The 14,371-nt window shown below is 41.5% G+C and overlaps 1 protein-coding gene across 2 annotated transcripts in view; it reads left to right on the forward strand.

The window, feature by feature from the left end:
- LOC140733086 (uncharacterized) overlaps window positions 1-14,371 on the forward strand; it is a 139,094-nt gene that overhangs the window by 21,717 nt on the left and 103,006 nt on the right. For both annotated transcript variants that reach the window (XM_073055920.1, XM_073055919.1), the window contains exons 5-6: window positions 7,079-7,178; window positions 7,304-7,420. In XM_073055920.1, the coding sequence (XP_072912021.1) occupies window positions 7,079-7,178; window positions 7,304-7,420 (217 nt within the window). The remainder of the gene's footprint in view (window positions 1-7,078; window positions 7,179-7,303; window positions 7,421-14,371) is intronic.

Consider the following 14,371-nt stretch of genomic DNA (forward strand, 5'->3'; position numbering starts at 1 on the left):
AAAATCTGTAGATGCTGGAAATCCAAGTTCTGAGGAAGAGTCTCGGCCCAAAACACCAACTGTTTTCTCTTTCTCATACAAGCTGCCTGGCCTGCTGAGTTCCTCCGAGAAGGTTGATGAAGTTTTAATACCTCACCCAAATGGTGGTACCTCATTTGATACACGAGTAATGTTGGCTTGGATATTGTGCATAAGGACATAAAATTTAGAAGCAGGAGTGTAGGTGCTCTTGTTATTCATTAGTTGGTGGTTTATCTCTTTTCACCTTGGCACAATTTCATGCATTATCCCCACATCCTTTGACTTCCTTAATATCCAGAAATCTATCCTCTCTGTTCAGTATGAAGCTGATGACTGAGCCAATACAACTCTCTGGAGCAAAGAATCCCAAAAATATTACTGGCCTCTAAGTGAAGAATGTTTTTCCTCAGTTCAGTGCTAAGTCATCTTCTAATTAAGAAAGCATAAACCTTGTCCCGGGACTTCTCATCCTGGATACTCATTCTCCCAGCATTCATCATCTCACGCCTGTAGGTATTGTAAAACCGCAAGTCCAGACTTGAGAGCAGTTTGTTCCCCAATGCTGACAGACTTCTGAGCCAATCACCTCTTTCACACCCCCTTTATGTTGGTGGTGCCAAGTTCCTGTATCCTTCTTTCTGCCTGTCTTTGTTCTTCCATTATTGTCATTTTAGCATTTGTTTTTGCACTATTTCTCATTGCACTAGAATCTTTATACCATTCACTACTTGCAATCAGTGTTACATTTATTTTGTTATTATTATTACCATCTATAGTATTTACTCTGACTTTCTGTGAGCAAGGAATTTCATTGTACTCCCCTGTCCCCTCCTCTCCTCCTCTTCCCCCTCTCCCCCTCCCCTCCCACTCTTCCCCTTTCTCTCTCTCTCCCTCCCCCCTTCCCCCTTTCTCTCTCTCCCTCCCCCACTCCCCCTCTTTCCTCTACTCTGGCTCATAGTTATTTGAGACTCAACTCACTATGGCTTAAGCCATCTACAAACTTGTAGATGGAGTTAGAGCAGAATCTGGCCATGCAGTCTTGAGTTTATTGGGAGTAGAGCAAAGGGCTAAGGACTCAGCTTTTTGGGGCACAGTGATGATTGTGACAGAGGTGTTGCTACCTGTCATTACTGGCTGTGGTTCTGTTGATCAGAGAGCCGAGGATCCTGTTGCAAGAATAAATGCTGAGGCCTTGGCCTAGGAGTTTGGAGATGAGTTTGCTTGGAATTTAAAGCATGGAAGGTTGAACTATAATCAATAAAGAGTATCTAACGTTGGTGTCCTTACTATCTAGATGCTCCAGAGGTGAGTGTAGGGCCAGGGAGATGGTGTTTGGTGTGAATATATTTTGGAGCTAGGAGAATTGGAGTGGGTGGAAGTTGCCTGGGAGGCTGGAGTTAAATGCATTCCATGATCAGCCCTTGAAGCACTTCATGCTGGTGGGTGTCAGAACCACCAGGCAGTAGTCATTAAGGCACATTACTAGTTTTCCTAGGTATCGGCATGATAATAGTCTTCTTAAAGCAGGTGGGAACTTCAGATTGAAGTAGGGAGGGGTTAATAAGATCTCAAATATCCCTGCCAGAGCACAACCCGATTGTTTTTATTTACCAAGATGTGGGCAGGGTGTTAATGTGGGGTGGTATGGTGGACTCACCAGTTGTGCCTTTGAGACTAATAGATAGCAGAGGGAGCAGAGTCTTCAACCACAGATTGCTTAACTCTCTTCCTAGTAATTAGGGTAATCTGTCATAATTTTGCTGGTCACTCTTTTAATGAGTTCTGACTAACCTTTAAATTCTTGCTCCAGTCGCCAAAGACCTCTTTTGGATTTACGGGAAAATTTAGCATCGTGTATCATACAGAATGAGCATCTTTCCTTTCAAATTTGTGAAGTGCTAATCAAATACATGATTGTTAGCAACCCTAAGGTAATGTTACCACCAAAACTTTCCGAAGTTTATTCAAGTGATAGTGTAAACCAGGTAATTAAACCCAAAGGTGTCATGTTAGAAAGCTCACCCATGAGGGATGAAAATGAGACTTGCGGGATTGCAAAGACAACTTGAAACAAATAGCTATGCGAGATCGAGGCATGGCTGATGCAGCATGGCCAGGCGACAGACACACAGCAAACTATAGAAACTGACAAAAGATATAAACTGTTAAAAGTGGAATTAGTAGTTAGTATCTCTTCTCTGCTTACCAGAAATTCTCAGTGTGAAACCCCTCGAGGAGAGATGATATCGACAAAAGACTTATTGAACTTATGGCTATAATGAGCACCAACTATAGAGAGATAATATTGATACAGACTGGGGACTGTGTAACTGGAATTAGTTCTGTTAAATCATACCAAAGGATTTGGTGAGTTAAAACACTTTTACTATTCTGTGTGTATAATGTGTGCATGAAATATTTTCAGCAGTGTTGTAACTGAGAAATATTTGGAAATGACAATGTGATATTGAGTTATTTTGAACTAGAAAATAGAATGTGTATAAAAACTTGTGGATTGTAATCCTGTTGTGTACAGGTCCGGTTTTTTTCTGTGTAAGTATTGTGAATCAACCTTCTGTGGATAACCCATCATTTCATTCAATGAACCAAGAAAAAAGATGACAAGCCACCCAAGATCTAAGAACCTGCGTGGGAACGAAATGCTTCAAGCCGTAGAGGATTTAACACGGTTGGATGTATAATTGGATGTTTCCTAACTAACTAGGGATAAATAAAAAGGCAAATGTTAGTCTGTAAACCTTTAAATAGGGATAACACTAGACCTAATTAGTTAGAGAAATTGGAGTAATAGAGGTTATTCTAATGAATCTCACTGCTTCTAACTAAAAAGGAATTTGGTTTTCATTCAATATCTGAGATTTGGAACCTCGAACAGAATGTTAGAATTTTGAATTGTTCTTACTCATGTAAATATTTTGTATATATTGCAATTTTTTATAAACAAAACTTATCTCCAGGAGTGTGTGTTTTCTGTTCACTGCCTCCTTTCAAAACCTAGAACTTCTGATGGCCTACTAGCACCTAGTATAGTACTATGTAATTAGATTTTCCTCATAAAGAGTGTGGTGACCAGTCTCACAAGATCGCACCAGCACTAACAGGTGTTACACTGCACAGGCAGCTTCCCTCCCCCCTTTGAATTTATGCAAGTCCCTTTGCATACAGCTACAGGTTGTACTGTAATGTGTTTGGGGTGTTTAATATATGTGACTCTACAACAGCTGAACTCAGACCTTGGAAAAGGGACAGAGCTATTGTCACTGAAGGATTTCCTAGCTCTGGATATGTTAGAGTTCGAGATATTTCTCTGTGTATCGAAGAACTCCTGAGTTCAGGCTCTTCTCTGTGAGAATTCTCATTTGTCATTGTCTTTTCTCGTCAACACTTCATCGCATGGCCATTTTTTTCTTGTCTAATTTGGGATTGACGAAGTTTCCAGACTTCTTCACCAGGCAGAATAACCTGATTACGCATTTCCTCATTTGTTGTTTCTTCCACAGGGTTGTCTTCAGGACTGACAGGTAAGTTGCTTTCTACAGTGGATTCCTCTACATCAGGATCCACTTTGGGGTTACAGCGCTGGGTCTGCAACTGGAGTGGTTGTAGGTGGCTGGTTTGGGCTTGGGTTGGAGCCCACAGTTCTTCTGTGTAACTGTTCACAGGTTTCTCAAAGGATCACTTACAATGTCAAGTCTTGTCTGAGGTAATAAACCTCATCCTTGTCGAAAGCAGAGTCAACTGGATTTTCTTCCTCTTCAACCAATTGTTCATTCTTAGTACTCATCGAGTTCTGTACTTGTGAATGGGGACTGAAGAAAGTTGTTCATCTTCTTCAGAAGGAAGAAATCCACAAGGAAGCAATAGATCCCTATGGACTCAGACTGGTTCTCAGGACATACCTTGTAGACTGGCAGATCACCAGCTTGGCTCACCAGTCGTGCTGAGTTGATTCAGGACTTTCATAAGTCTTTCCTCATGCTTGCCCAAGTCTTTAGAGAACACAATGATGTCATCAATGAAGACAAGGACTTCCCTCAGCCATGCATTTCTCTACAAGTTGCTGAAATGTGCTTGGTGTGTTTGTAATTTTGTGTGGCACCCTATTGTATTCATAGAATCCAAGAGGACACACACAAAGGCAGTTTTAGGCTTGTTGGCTTCTTCAACTTCTGTCTGGTAGTAACCAGATTTTAGGTCAAAGACTGAAAACCATTTGGATTGGTCAAAGCCATAAAATTCTTTGAGCTTTGGGAGTGCATAGGCATCATTAGTTGGCTGTTGGTTTAACTTTCGATAATCTGTACATAACTGGACAGCCCCTTTATTTTTTCTCACCACAAGTGGAGAAGAAAAAGGAGATCCAGACTGATCGTTCCTATGTTTAGCAGTCCTTGGAGATGCTTCTGAACAGCTTCTCTATCTTCCAGCTGTACAGGTCAAGGTCAGTATTTGAACGGTGTTTCATCAATAAGGTTGATTCAATGTTTCACTATGTTAGTACATTGAAAATCCAAGTGATGAGGTGAGAAAACCTCAGGGATGCTTCGTAATTTCTGGGTAAATCTCGTCTTCCACTCAGCAGGGATAAGAGAATCACTTAAGTTGAACTCTGGGCTTGACGCTTGAGTGGATTCAGACTCACTGGAAGTTCTATTTGGAGATTCTTTAGGAAATATGGCTTGTACCGAATTTAGTTCGGCTATAACACACCTGGGAGGAATCATGACATCATGCACTGTTATATAGGCAATCACTACAGGTAAGTGACAATGTTGCTTGTTTTCCAAAGTAACCAGGCATATCTTTACTGTAAGTCCTGCAGGCAAGGGAGAAGAAAATGGATGCTCCACGACACCACATTTGTCAGGATGTGGCGTTCTGACTGTGACTGATCCACACAAGACTAGAGACTGCACAGCTGGAATTTTTCTAGGCTCCTTGCCAGGTACCCTCAGCAGCCCAACGTTTCCCCTGTAGTCTGTCTTTGTCACATTTGTAAATCTTTCAGCACTTGCTTATAGCCAAACTCGGGAGAGAATTTCTGGCTACTTTTCAGTTTGGAGTTGCATTTATACAGTTCATCAAGGGTATTCAGGCTAACTAACACCACAGTCTGTGAACGTAAAGAGACATCTGGAACAATCAGTGCTAGGGTGGGCACTTCCACATCCACTCCTGTAAAGTCTTTTGGGAATGTAACATTGACTTCTGCATATCACAGATATGGGACAACTTGTCCATTAGTACACTCAACTTCCAACAAGTTGATGAGAGACTGAGCTGCTAGGTCTGACAATTTGTGATCATAGTAGGATTTAGAGATGGTAGTGACCTTCCATACTGTATCTAATAAACAATTGCATTTTCTACTGGCTAGGCTTATTTGAACAGTGCACTTCGTACCAACTAATCCTTTGGTAGGTTAGCAAGTGTCTTCTAGACTTTGTTTCACCGAACAAAATCATGGAGCTTTTGGGACATGCTTTGCCAACATCAGTCCCATTTCTCCCGCAACAGGAACGGTTTCTAGTTTAAACGAGTCTTAGGAGTACCATAATGTGACTCCCACTCACCTTGAGCTGTCTTTTCTTTTCTGCTACTAATGCAGGATTGGGTTCATAGCCGCTAGAACATCTTTGCCACATTTAAAACAGTACAAGGTCTTGACTTGACACTTGGCTGTTTGTCAGTGATTGTGGACTCTTGTTTATCTTTTGTGTTGCCTTTCCTTTTATTGACATCACCTGCTGTCTTAGAGCTTGCTTTTACCTTCTAAAAGTAATTGTAGTTAGTGTAACTGGTTGACTTTGAACCTCATCAGTTGAGAGATAACTGAAGTTAGCTGTGCTACATCATCTCCTTTGCAGGCACCTGCAGTCTGAGACTGTGTAATAGCACATTGTTTAATGATTCCTAAATGCTGCTTCATGTGTGGTTCTGGAAGCATGCTTGTCTTCCTCGGTGTATAGAAATGTCATTTGCTCAGTGAGTGAACTATATTTTTCTGTTAGCTTCAGTTCTAAGATCAGAGAGCAGTCAGTCCCAACATTCCCTACAAAGCTGCTTTAAGAGATAGATGCTTGTTAGCTTCAGTTTCTGCAACTCTGCCTCACTTTACAGTCAGTGTCAATGCCACCTGTAGCCGCTGTAGGCAGACAGTTTATCACCCGTGTTCTGTCACATTTATGAACTCCTTTCATGACAAGTTCTCCAACATCACAACTTTTAAACAAAGTAAATCTCATTCAGTCACTTTTCAAAGTCCTTGCAAAAATAATCAGTTCTTCCAGAAAGTCAAATTCAGATCCTTCGAATGAGAAATAAAATTATACATCCAACTAGGTTAAATCCTTCATGTCTTGAAGCATTCCGTTCCCACACTGGTTTTTTGATCTTGGGTGATTCGCCATCTTGTTTCTTGGTTTGTTGGATGAAATGATGGGTTATCCACGGAAAGTCGATTCACTACAGGATACAACAGGATTACAATCCATAAGTTCTTGTACACATCCTATTTTCTACTTCAAAATAGCTCAATATCACATTGTCATTTCCAAATACTTCTCAGTTACAACACTACTGAAAATATTTCATGCACAGTTGTACTCTCGGAACAGTAAAAGTATTTTAACTCACCAAATCCCTTGGTATGATTTAACAGAACTAATTCCAGTTACACAGTCCCCAGTCTCTACCAATATTATCTCTCTATAGTTGGTGCTCATTATAGCCATAAGTTCAATAAGTCTTTTGTCGATATCATCTCTCCTCAAGGGGTTTCACACCCAGTTACACGGTAGAGATCTTGGAAGCATTGTTTCAGTTTTAAGGTGGATAATACGTTTATTATTACGAATTTTATTTATCAGTAACTATCAAATGGAAGGCTAATTGCTCCAATGTTATTTGTGAAGCAGCATACACAATTGGTACACTTACCATCCAATTCACTAAGTAATAGTTTTTAACTCTTCATTTTAAATTGTTGGAGAACTCAGAAGATTGAAGAATTTAATTATTTCAAATTTTGTTACAGAAATGGCAGCTATATATTGAAAGGCAACCTCTGCGATTTTATGATAGAGAATTGCTTCCTCATTTGGTCTTTATTTTGAAACGATTAGCTGAGTTTGTAGGTATGAAATGTTTTATTTTGCATTCTCCCTTCCCATTACATACTTCTCCTTTTTCTGTGTCATGACCATTTTGACAATTTACTATAAATGTATGCATTTTATAAGAAGTATTTGCTATATTTCAGGATGTTCTCCAATGGATTTAGTGCTGGTACCAAATGTTACAATGGCCATGAATATTATCGTAAGGAATCAGGATCTGAAGAAAGGGGATATAGTATACATGCTAAATGTGACCTATGGTATGTACATCAGGTTTCAAAATCCTACTTTTCACAAACAAAGTATCTTTTACAATTTATTCAATCCAAAATTCCTTAGTAGTTTCAAGCTCCTGCAGCATCTTTAATGGGAGACCATTAGAAGTGCCCTGGAAATGAAAGGAACCCATGCTAGTCTGATGAAAAGTGGTGTAAGAGCACAGTCCATCTTCCCAAAGAAAGAAGGAGAAATCAAACCCACAATTGTCATCGTCATTAGAATAGATCAAATGGTTCTTTATTGATTCAGGCATTGTGATTGAGTGTCAATGGCAAGGCCAGCATTTATTGCTCATCTCTAACTGTCCTTGAAAGTGTGGTGAACTAATGACCAGAAATATCTCTCCACTACGTACAAATCACGAGAAATATGGTTCAATACTTCCAAATGCCTGATGTGTTGAATGTTCACTGCAGTTAAATACAGAAGTCTACTGACATGCTTTCTCTTGATAGCTGAAAATTAAGTCAACACATCCAAAGGGGTAGGGCATAGACTTAACACCAAAGAGACAATCTTGTTTCTCAAATCAATGTCATATGGCAAATATGTCTGTGTGAAATATTAATATCACTTTGTAGTCATACGGTCGCCATGTAACATGCACACATATGAATTAGGAACAGGAGAAGACAACTCAGGCTTGTCCATCATTTAATAAGATCATGATAATCTGATTGTATCTGTTTGTCTGTTCATCTATCATAACTTTTCATCCCCTTGCTTCTTAACAGCCTAGCTCTGTTTGAAAAATGTTTGATGTCTCTGTTTCAACCACACTTTGAGGAAGACAATTCAACAGACTCATGATTCCTTAACAAGGGGGAAAAAAATCTCATCTTTGCCTTAACTGGGTGACCCCATTTTTTAATTAGCGATGATACCCTAATTATAGATTCTCCTACAAAGGGAAAGCATCCTCTTCATATCCACCCTATCAAATTCTGTTTTGATCTTTTATGTTTCAATCAAGTTCCTACTCTTCCTTCAAAATTCGGGAAAATCCAAGACAAGGTTTTCCAGACTTCCTGTGCAAGATTAAAAGTTCATTCCAAGTATTAAATTCTAAGCAGTAAATCTCTGAACAACATCCTTTAATTTAGGAGACAAAATCTCCACACAATATGTCAGACTCACCTGATTGACGCATAATCTTGTGACTTTCCCTGGCACTAAATGATAAAGTTCTATTAGGTGTTCTAATTACTTGTTACACTTGCATGCAAACCTTTAGTGAATCATACAGCAGCACATCCAGGACTATCTACATCTCTTCGGCATTTTCTTCTACATTTTCTTTGGCAGTTTAACGGGGGTATGACTGCGCAAGCGCGTGTAAGTCGGACTGTGAGGTAGCGGGAGTATTTAAAGAGAACAGTTTGTGGAAGTAGGTCATTTTCTTTGGCAGTTTAACGGGGGTACGACTGCGCAAGCGCGTGCAAGTCGGACCGTGAGGCAGCGGGACTATTTAGAGAGAGCAGTTTGACGGAGCGGGTGACGTTGTAGTGGGCGACAGAGTAGAGGGAGACAGAGTAGAAAGGCTTTGTCTCGAGAGGCTTCGGCGAGCAGAGGCTGAGGACGAGCTTCACTCCAAGTGAGGTAAGGCCGGGTAAGTTCCTTTAAAAGGAGAAAGTTTCAAAAGTTGAGGCAAGTATTGGGTAGGTCATGGCAGCTGAGATCGGCCCCATGGTTTGTTCATCCTGCAGCATGTGGGAAGTCAGGGATACTTCTAGTGTCCCTGACGACTATGTGTGCAGGAAGTGTGTCCAACTGCAGCTTCTGGCAGACCGCATTGAGCGTCTGGAGCTGCGATTGGATTCATACTGGAGCATCCGCGATGCTGAGAAAGTCGTGAATAGCACGTTCAGTGAGTTGGCCACACCGCAGGTAATGGCTACACAGGCAGAAAGGGAAGGGGTGGCCACTAGACAGCGTAGCAGTAGGCAGGTAGTTCAGGAGTCCCCTGGGGTCATCTCCCTCCTAAACAGATATACTGTTTTGGATACTGTTGGGGGAAATGTCTCATCAGGGGAAGGCAGCAGCAGCTGAGTTCATGGCACCATGGGTGGCTCTGCGGCACAGGAGGGAAGGAAAAGGAGTGGGAGAGCTAGAGTGATAGGGGATTCGATTGTAAGGGGAATAGATAGGCGTTTCTGCTGCCGCAAACGAGACTCCAGGATGGTATGTTGCCTCCCTGGTGCAAGGGTCAAGGATGTCTCTGAGCAGCTGCAGGACATTCTGGAATGGGAGGGTGAACAGCCAGTGGTCGTGGTGCACATAGGTACCAACGATATAGGTAAAAAACGGGATGAGGTCCTACAAGGTGAATTTAGGGAGTTAGGAGATAAACTAAAAAGTAGGACCACAAAGGTAATAATCTCTGGATTACTACCAGTGCCACGTGCTAGTCAGAGTAGAAATAGGAGGATATTTCAGATGAATACGTGGCTTGAAAAATGATACAAGGGGGAGGGATTCAAATTTCTGGGGCATTGGAACCAGTTCTGGGGGGAGGTAAGACCGGTATAAACAGGACAGTCTGTACCTGGACTGGACTGGAACCAATGTCCTAGGGGGAGCGTTTGCTACTGCTGTTCAGGAAGATTTAAACTAATGTGGCAGGGGGATGGGAACAAGTGCAGAGAGACAGGGGGTGTAAAATGAGGGTAGAAGCAAAAAGTAGTAAGGTGAAAAGTAAAAGTGGCAGGCAGGCAAATCCAGGGCAAAAAGCAAAAAGGGCCACTTTTTGACATAATTGTATAAGGGCTAAGAGTGTTGTAAAAATAAGTCTGAAGGCTTTGTGTGTCAATGCGAGGAGCATTCATAACAAGGTGGATGAATTGAATGTGCAGATAGTTATTAATGAATATGATATAGTTGGGATCACAGAGACATGGCTCCAGGGTGACCAAGGATGGGAGCTCAACATCCAGGGATATTCAATATTCAGGAGGGATAGTCAGGAAAGAAAAGGAGGTGGGGTAGCATTGCTGGTTAGAGAGGAGATTAACGCAATAGAAAGGAAGGACATTAGCCTGGAGGATGTGGAATCAATATGGGTAGAGCTGCATAACACTAAGGGGCAGAAAAAGCTGGTGGGAGTTGTGTACAGGCCACCTATAACAGTAGTAGTGAGGTTGGGGATGGCATTAAACAGGAAATTAGAAATGCGTGCAATAAAGGAACAGTAGTTATAATAGGTGACTTCAATCTACATATAGATTGGGTGAACCAAATTGGTAAGGGTGCTGAGGAAGAGGATTTCTTGGAATGTATGTGGGATGATTTTCTGAACCAACATGTCGAGGAACCAACTAGAAAGCAGGCCGTTCTAGATTGGGTATTGAGCAATGAGGAAGGGTTAGTTAGCAATCCTGTCGTGTGAGGCCCCTTGGGTAAGATTGACCATAATATGGTGGAATTCTTCATTAAGATGGAGAGTGACATAGTTAATTCAGAAACAAAGGTTCTGAACTTAAAGAAGGGTAACTTTGAAGGTATGAGACGTGAATTAGCTAAGATAGACTGGCAAATGATACTTAAAGGGTTGACGGTGGATATGCAATGGCAAGCATTTAAAGATCGCATGGATGAACTACAACAATTGTTCATCCCAGTTTGGCAAAAGAATAAACCAGGGAAGGTAGTGCACCCGTGGCTGACAAGGGAAATTAGGGATAGTATCAAGTCCAAAGAAGAAACATAAATTAGCAAAAAAAAAGCGGCACACCTGAGGACTGGGAGAAATTCAGAGACCAGCAGAGGAGGACAAAGGGCTTAATTAGGAAAGGGAAAAAAGATTATGAGAGAAAGCTGGCAGGGAACATAAAAACTGACTGTAAAAGCTTTTATAGATATGTGAAAAGAAAAAGATTGGTCAAGACAAATGTAGGTCCCTTACAGTCAGAAACAGGTGAATTGTTCATAGGGAACAAGGACATGGCAGATCAATTGAATAACTACTTTGGTTCTGTCTTCACTAAGGAGGACATAAATAATCTTCCAGAAATAGTAAGGGACCGAGGGTCTAGTGAGATGGAGGAACTGAGGGAAATACATGTTAGTAGGGAAGTGGTGTTAGGTAAATTGAAGGGATTAAAGGCAGATAAATCCCCAGGGCCAGATGGTCTGCATCCCAGAGTGCTTAAGGAAGTAGCCCAAGAAATAGTGGATGCATTAGTGATAATTTTTCAAAACTCCTTAGATTCTGGATTAGTTCCTGAGGATTAGAGGGTGGTTAATGTAACCCCACTTTTTAAAAAAAGAGGGAGAGAAAAACCGGGGAATTATAGACCGGTTAGTCTGACATCGGTGGTGGGGAAAATGCTAGAGTCGGTTATCAAAGATGTGATAACAGCACATTTGGAAAGAGGTGAAATCATCGGACAAAGTCAGCATGGATTTGTGAAAGGAAAATCATGTCTGACGAATCTTATAGAATTTTTTGAAGATGTAACTAGTAGAGTGGATAGGGGAGAGCCAGTGGATGTGGTATATTTAGATTTTCAAAAGGCTTTTGACAAGGTCCCACACAGGAGGTTAGTGTGCAAACTTAAAGCACACGGTATTGGGGGTATGGTATTGATGTGGATAGAGAATTGGTTGGCAGACAGGAAGAAAAGAGTGGGAGTAAACAGGACCTTTTCAGAATGGCAGGCAGTGACTAGTGGGGTACTGCAAGGCTCAGTGCTGGGACCCCAGTTGTTTACAATATGTATTAATGATTTAGACGAGGGAATTAAATGCAGCATCTCCAAGTTTGCGGATGACACGAAGCTGGGTGGCGGTGTTAGCTGTGAGGAGGATGCTAAGAGGATGCAGGGTGACTTGGATAGGTTAGGTGAGTGGGCAAATTCATGGCAGATGCAATTTAATATGGATAAGTGTGAGGTTATCCACTTTGGTTGCAAGAACAGGAAAACAGATTATTATCTGAACGGTGGCCGATTAGGAAAAGGGGAGATGCAGCGAGACCTGGGTGTCATTGTACACCAGTCATTGAAGGTGGGCATGCAGGTACAGCAGGCGGTGAAAAAGGCAAATGGTATGTTGGCATTCATAGCAAAAGGATTTGAGTACAGGAGCAGGGAGGTTCTACTGCAGTTGTACAAGGCCTTGGTGAGACTGCACCTAGAATATTGTGTGCAGTTTTGGTCCCCTAATCTGAGGAAAGACATTCTTGCCATAGAGGGAGTACAGAGAAGGTTCACCAGATTGATTCCTGGGATGGCAGGACTTTCATATGAAGAAAGACTGGATTGACTAGGCTTATACTCACTGGAATTTAGAAGAGTGAGGGGGGATCTTATTGAAATGTATAAAATTCTAAAGGGATTAGACAGGCTAGATGCAGGAAGATTGTTTCCAATGTTGGGCAAGTCCAGAACGAGGGGTCACAGTTTAAGGATAAAGGGGAAACCTTTTAGGACCGAGATGAGGAAAAACTTCTTCACACAGAGAGTGGTGAATCTGTGGAATTCTCTGCCACAGGAAACAGTTGAGGCCGGTTCATTGGCTATATTTAAGAGGAAGTTAGATATGGCCCTTGTGGCTAAAGGGATCAGTGGGTATGGAGAGAAAGCAGGTACAGGGTTCTGAGTTGGATGATCAGCCATGATCATACTGAATGGTGGTGCAGGCTCGAAAGGCCGAATGGCCTACTCCTGCACCTATTTTTCTATCTCAGAACTTTACAATCTCTCATCAGTCAGATCATGTGTTTTATTTATTTTTCACGTCAGGTCAGGCAGTTTTGCATATTGCTCCCTATCTGTATCCCTTTGTAGCCTCCTTTTGACCTTCTCAAGTGGATATTCCTATCCCTCTTTGTATTATTAGTCAAAATATATTTGCAAAACAAACCTTGAATGGAAATTAGATGCTTCATCTAAAAAGCCGATTTGTATTTGTCTTCCAGACAACTATAGGTTGAATTCAATATGGAGACAAATGAATTTATCATTATGCAGAAGCACCATAGCAGTATTAGCCAAGTGATAGTGGTGCAGTTATGAGAGTTGCCAGTATGCAGCTGCAGTGACCAGTGGTCAATTCTGGCTGCTGTCTCATGTGCAGGTTCTCCCAGTGACCATGTGGGTTTCCTCCCAATGCTCTGAGCTCTTCCCTGTCCCAAACTAAGGATAATTGGTTGCTGTTAAATTGCCCCTTACATGGATGGGTAGCAAGAGAATTTGGGTGAGGGATGGGTAGTTGGTGGGATTATGAGAAAGAACAGGTCACAGGGAATAAATGGAAGAGTGGAGTTAACAGAAATCCTATGAGACAAAATAGACTTAATAAGCTGAATAGCCCTTTTCTGTTTCATGAGCAAATATGAAAACTAGGTACAAATGTTACTGTCAGTGATGTGCTATATTTTTAATTATGGGAGTCTGGCATCAGGCACGCAGTTTACATGCCTATCCAATGTAGTTGACTGAGATAACTAAGGCCTTAATACTGATTATGTTGGACTGGAAAAGGACACTGACGTTGGCTTGCTTATCCTCCAATGAATATGGAGCTCTTTTCCAAAAGCTGACCTGGGAAAAGATTACTGGATGGACAGAAGAAATGATTCAAGGAGATGCTCAAAGCTTCCTTGAAGAAATGCAATATCTCCACAGGCTACTAAGAATGTCTTGCCCACGACTGCTCAGATGGACAAGGAGTATTCGAGATGATATTAAGACCTAGACAGTTGCCCAATGTAAATGGTAGAAGGAGCACACACAAAACAATCTGCCCCAGCTGTGACGTCTCCACAGGGCTCATTAGTCATTTCAAACCCCACTAAACTGGAATAGAATTACGTTGATTTCAATCCCAGAAGACTGCCTAAAAGGAAAAAAGGCTTTTTAAACAAATATAGGTATTTATGACACCAATTCACTGCTTTTCCATGGGATTGTTTCATATGACTGTACTTGTAC

This window comes from Hemitrygon akajei, chromosome 9, assembly GCF_048418815.1.
Source record: "Hemitrygon akajei chromosome 9, sHemAka1.3, whole genome shotgun sequence".
Lineage (NCBI taxonomy): Eukaryota > Metazoa > Chordata > Chondrichthyes > Myliobatiformes > Dasyatidae > Hemitrygon > Hemitrygon akajei.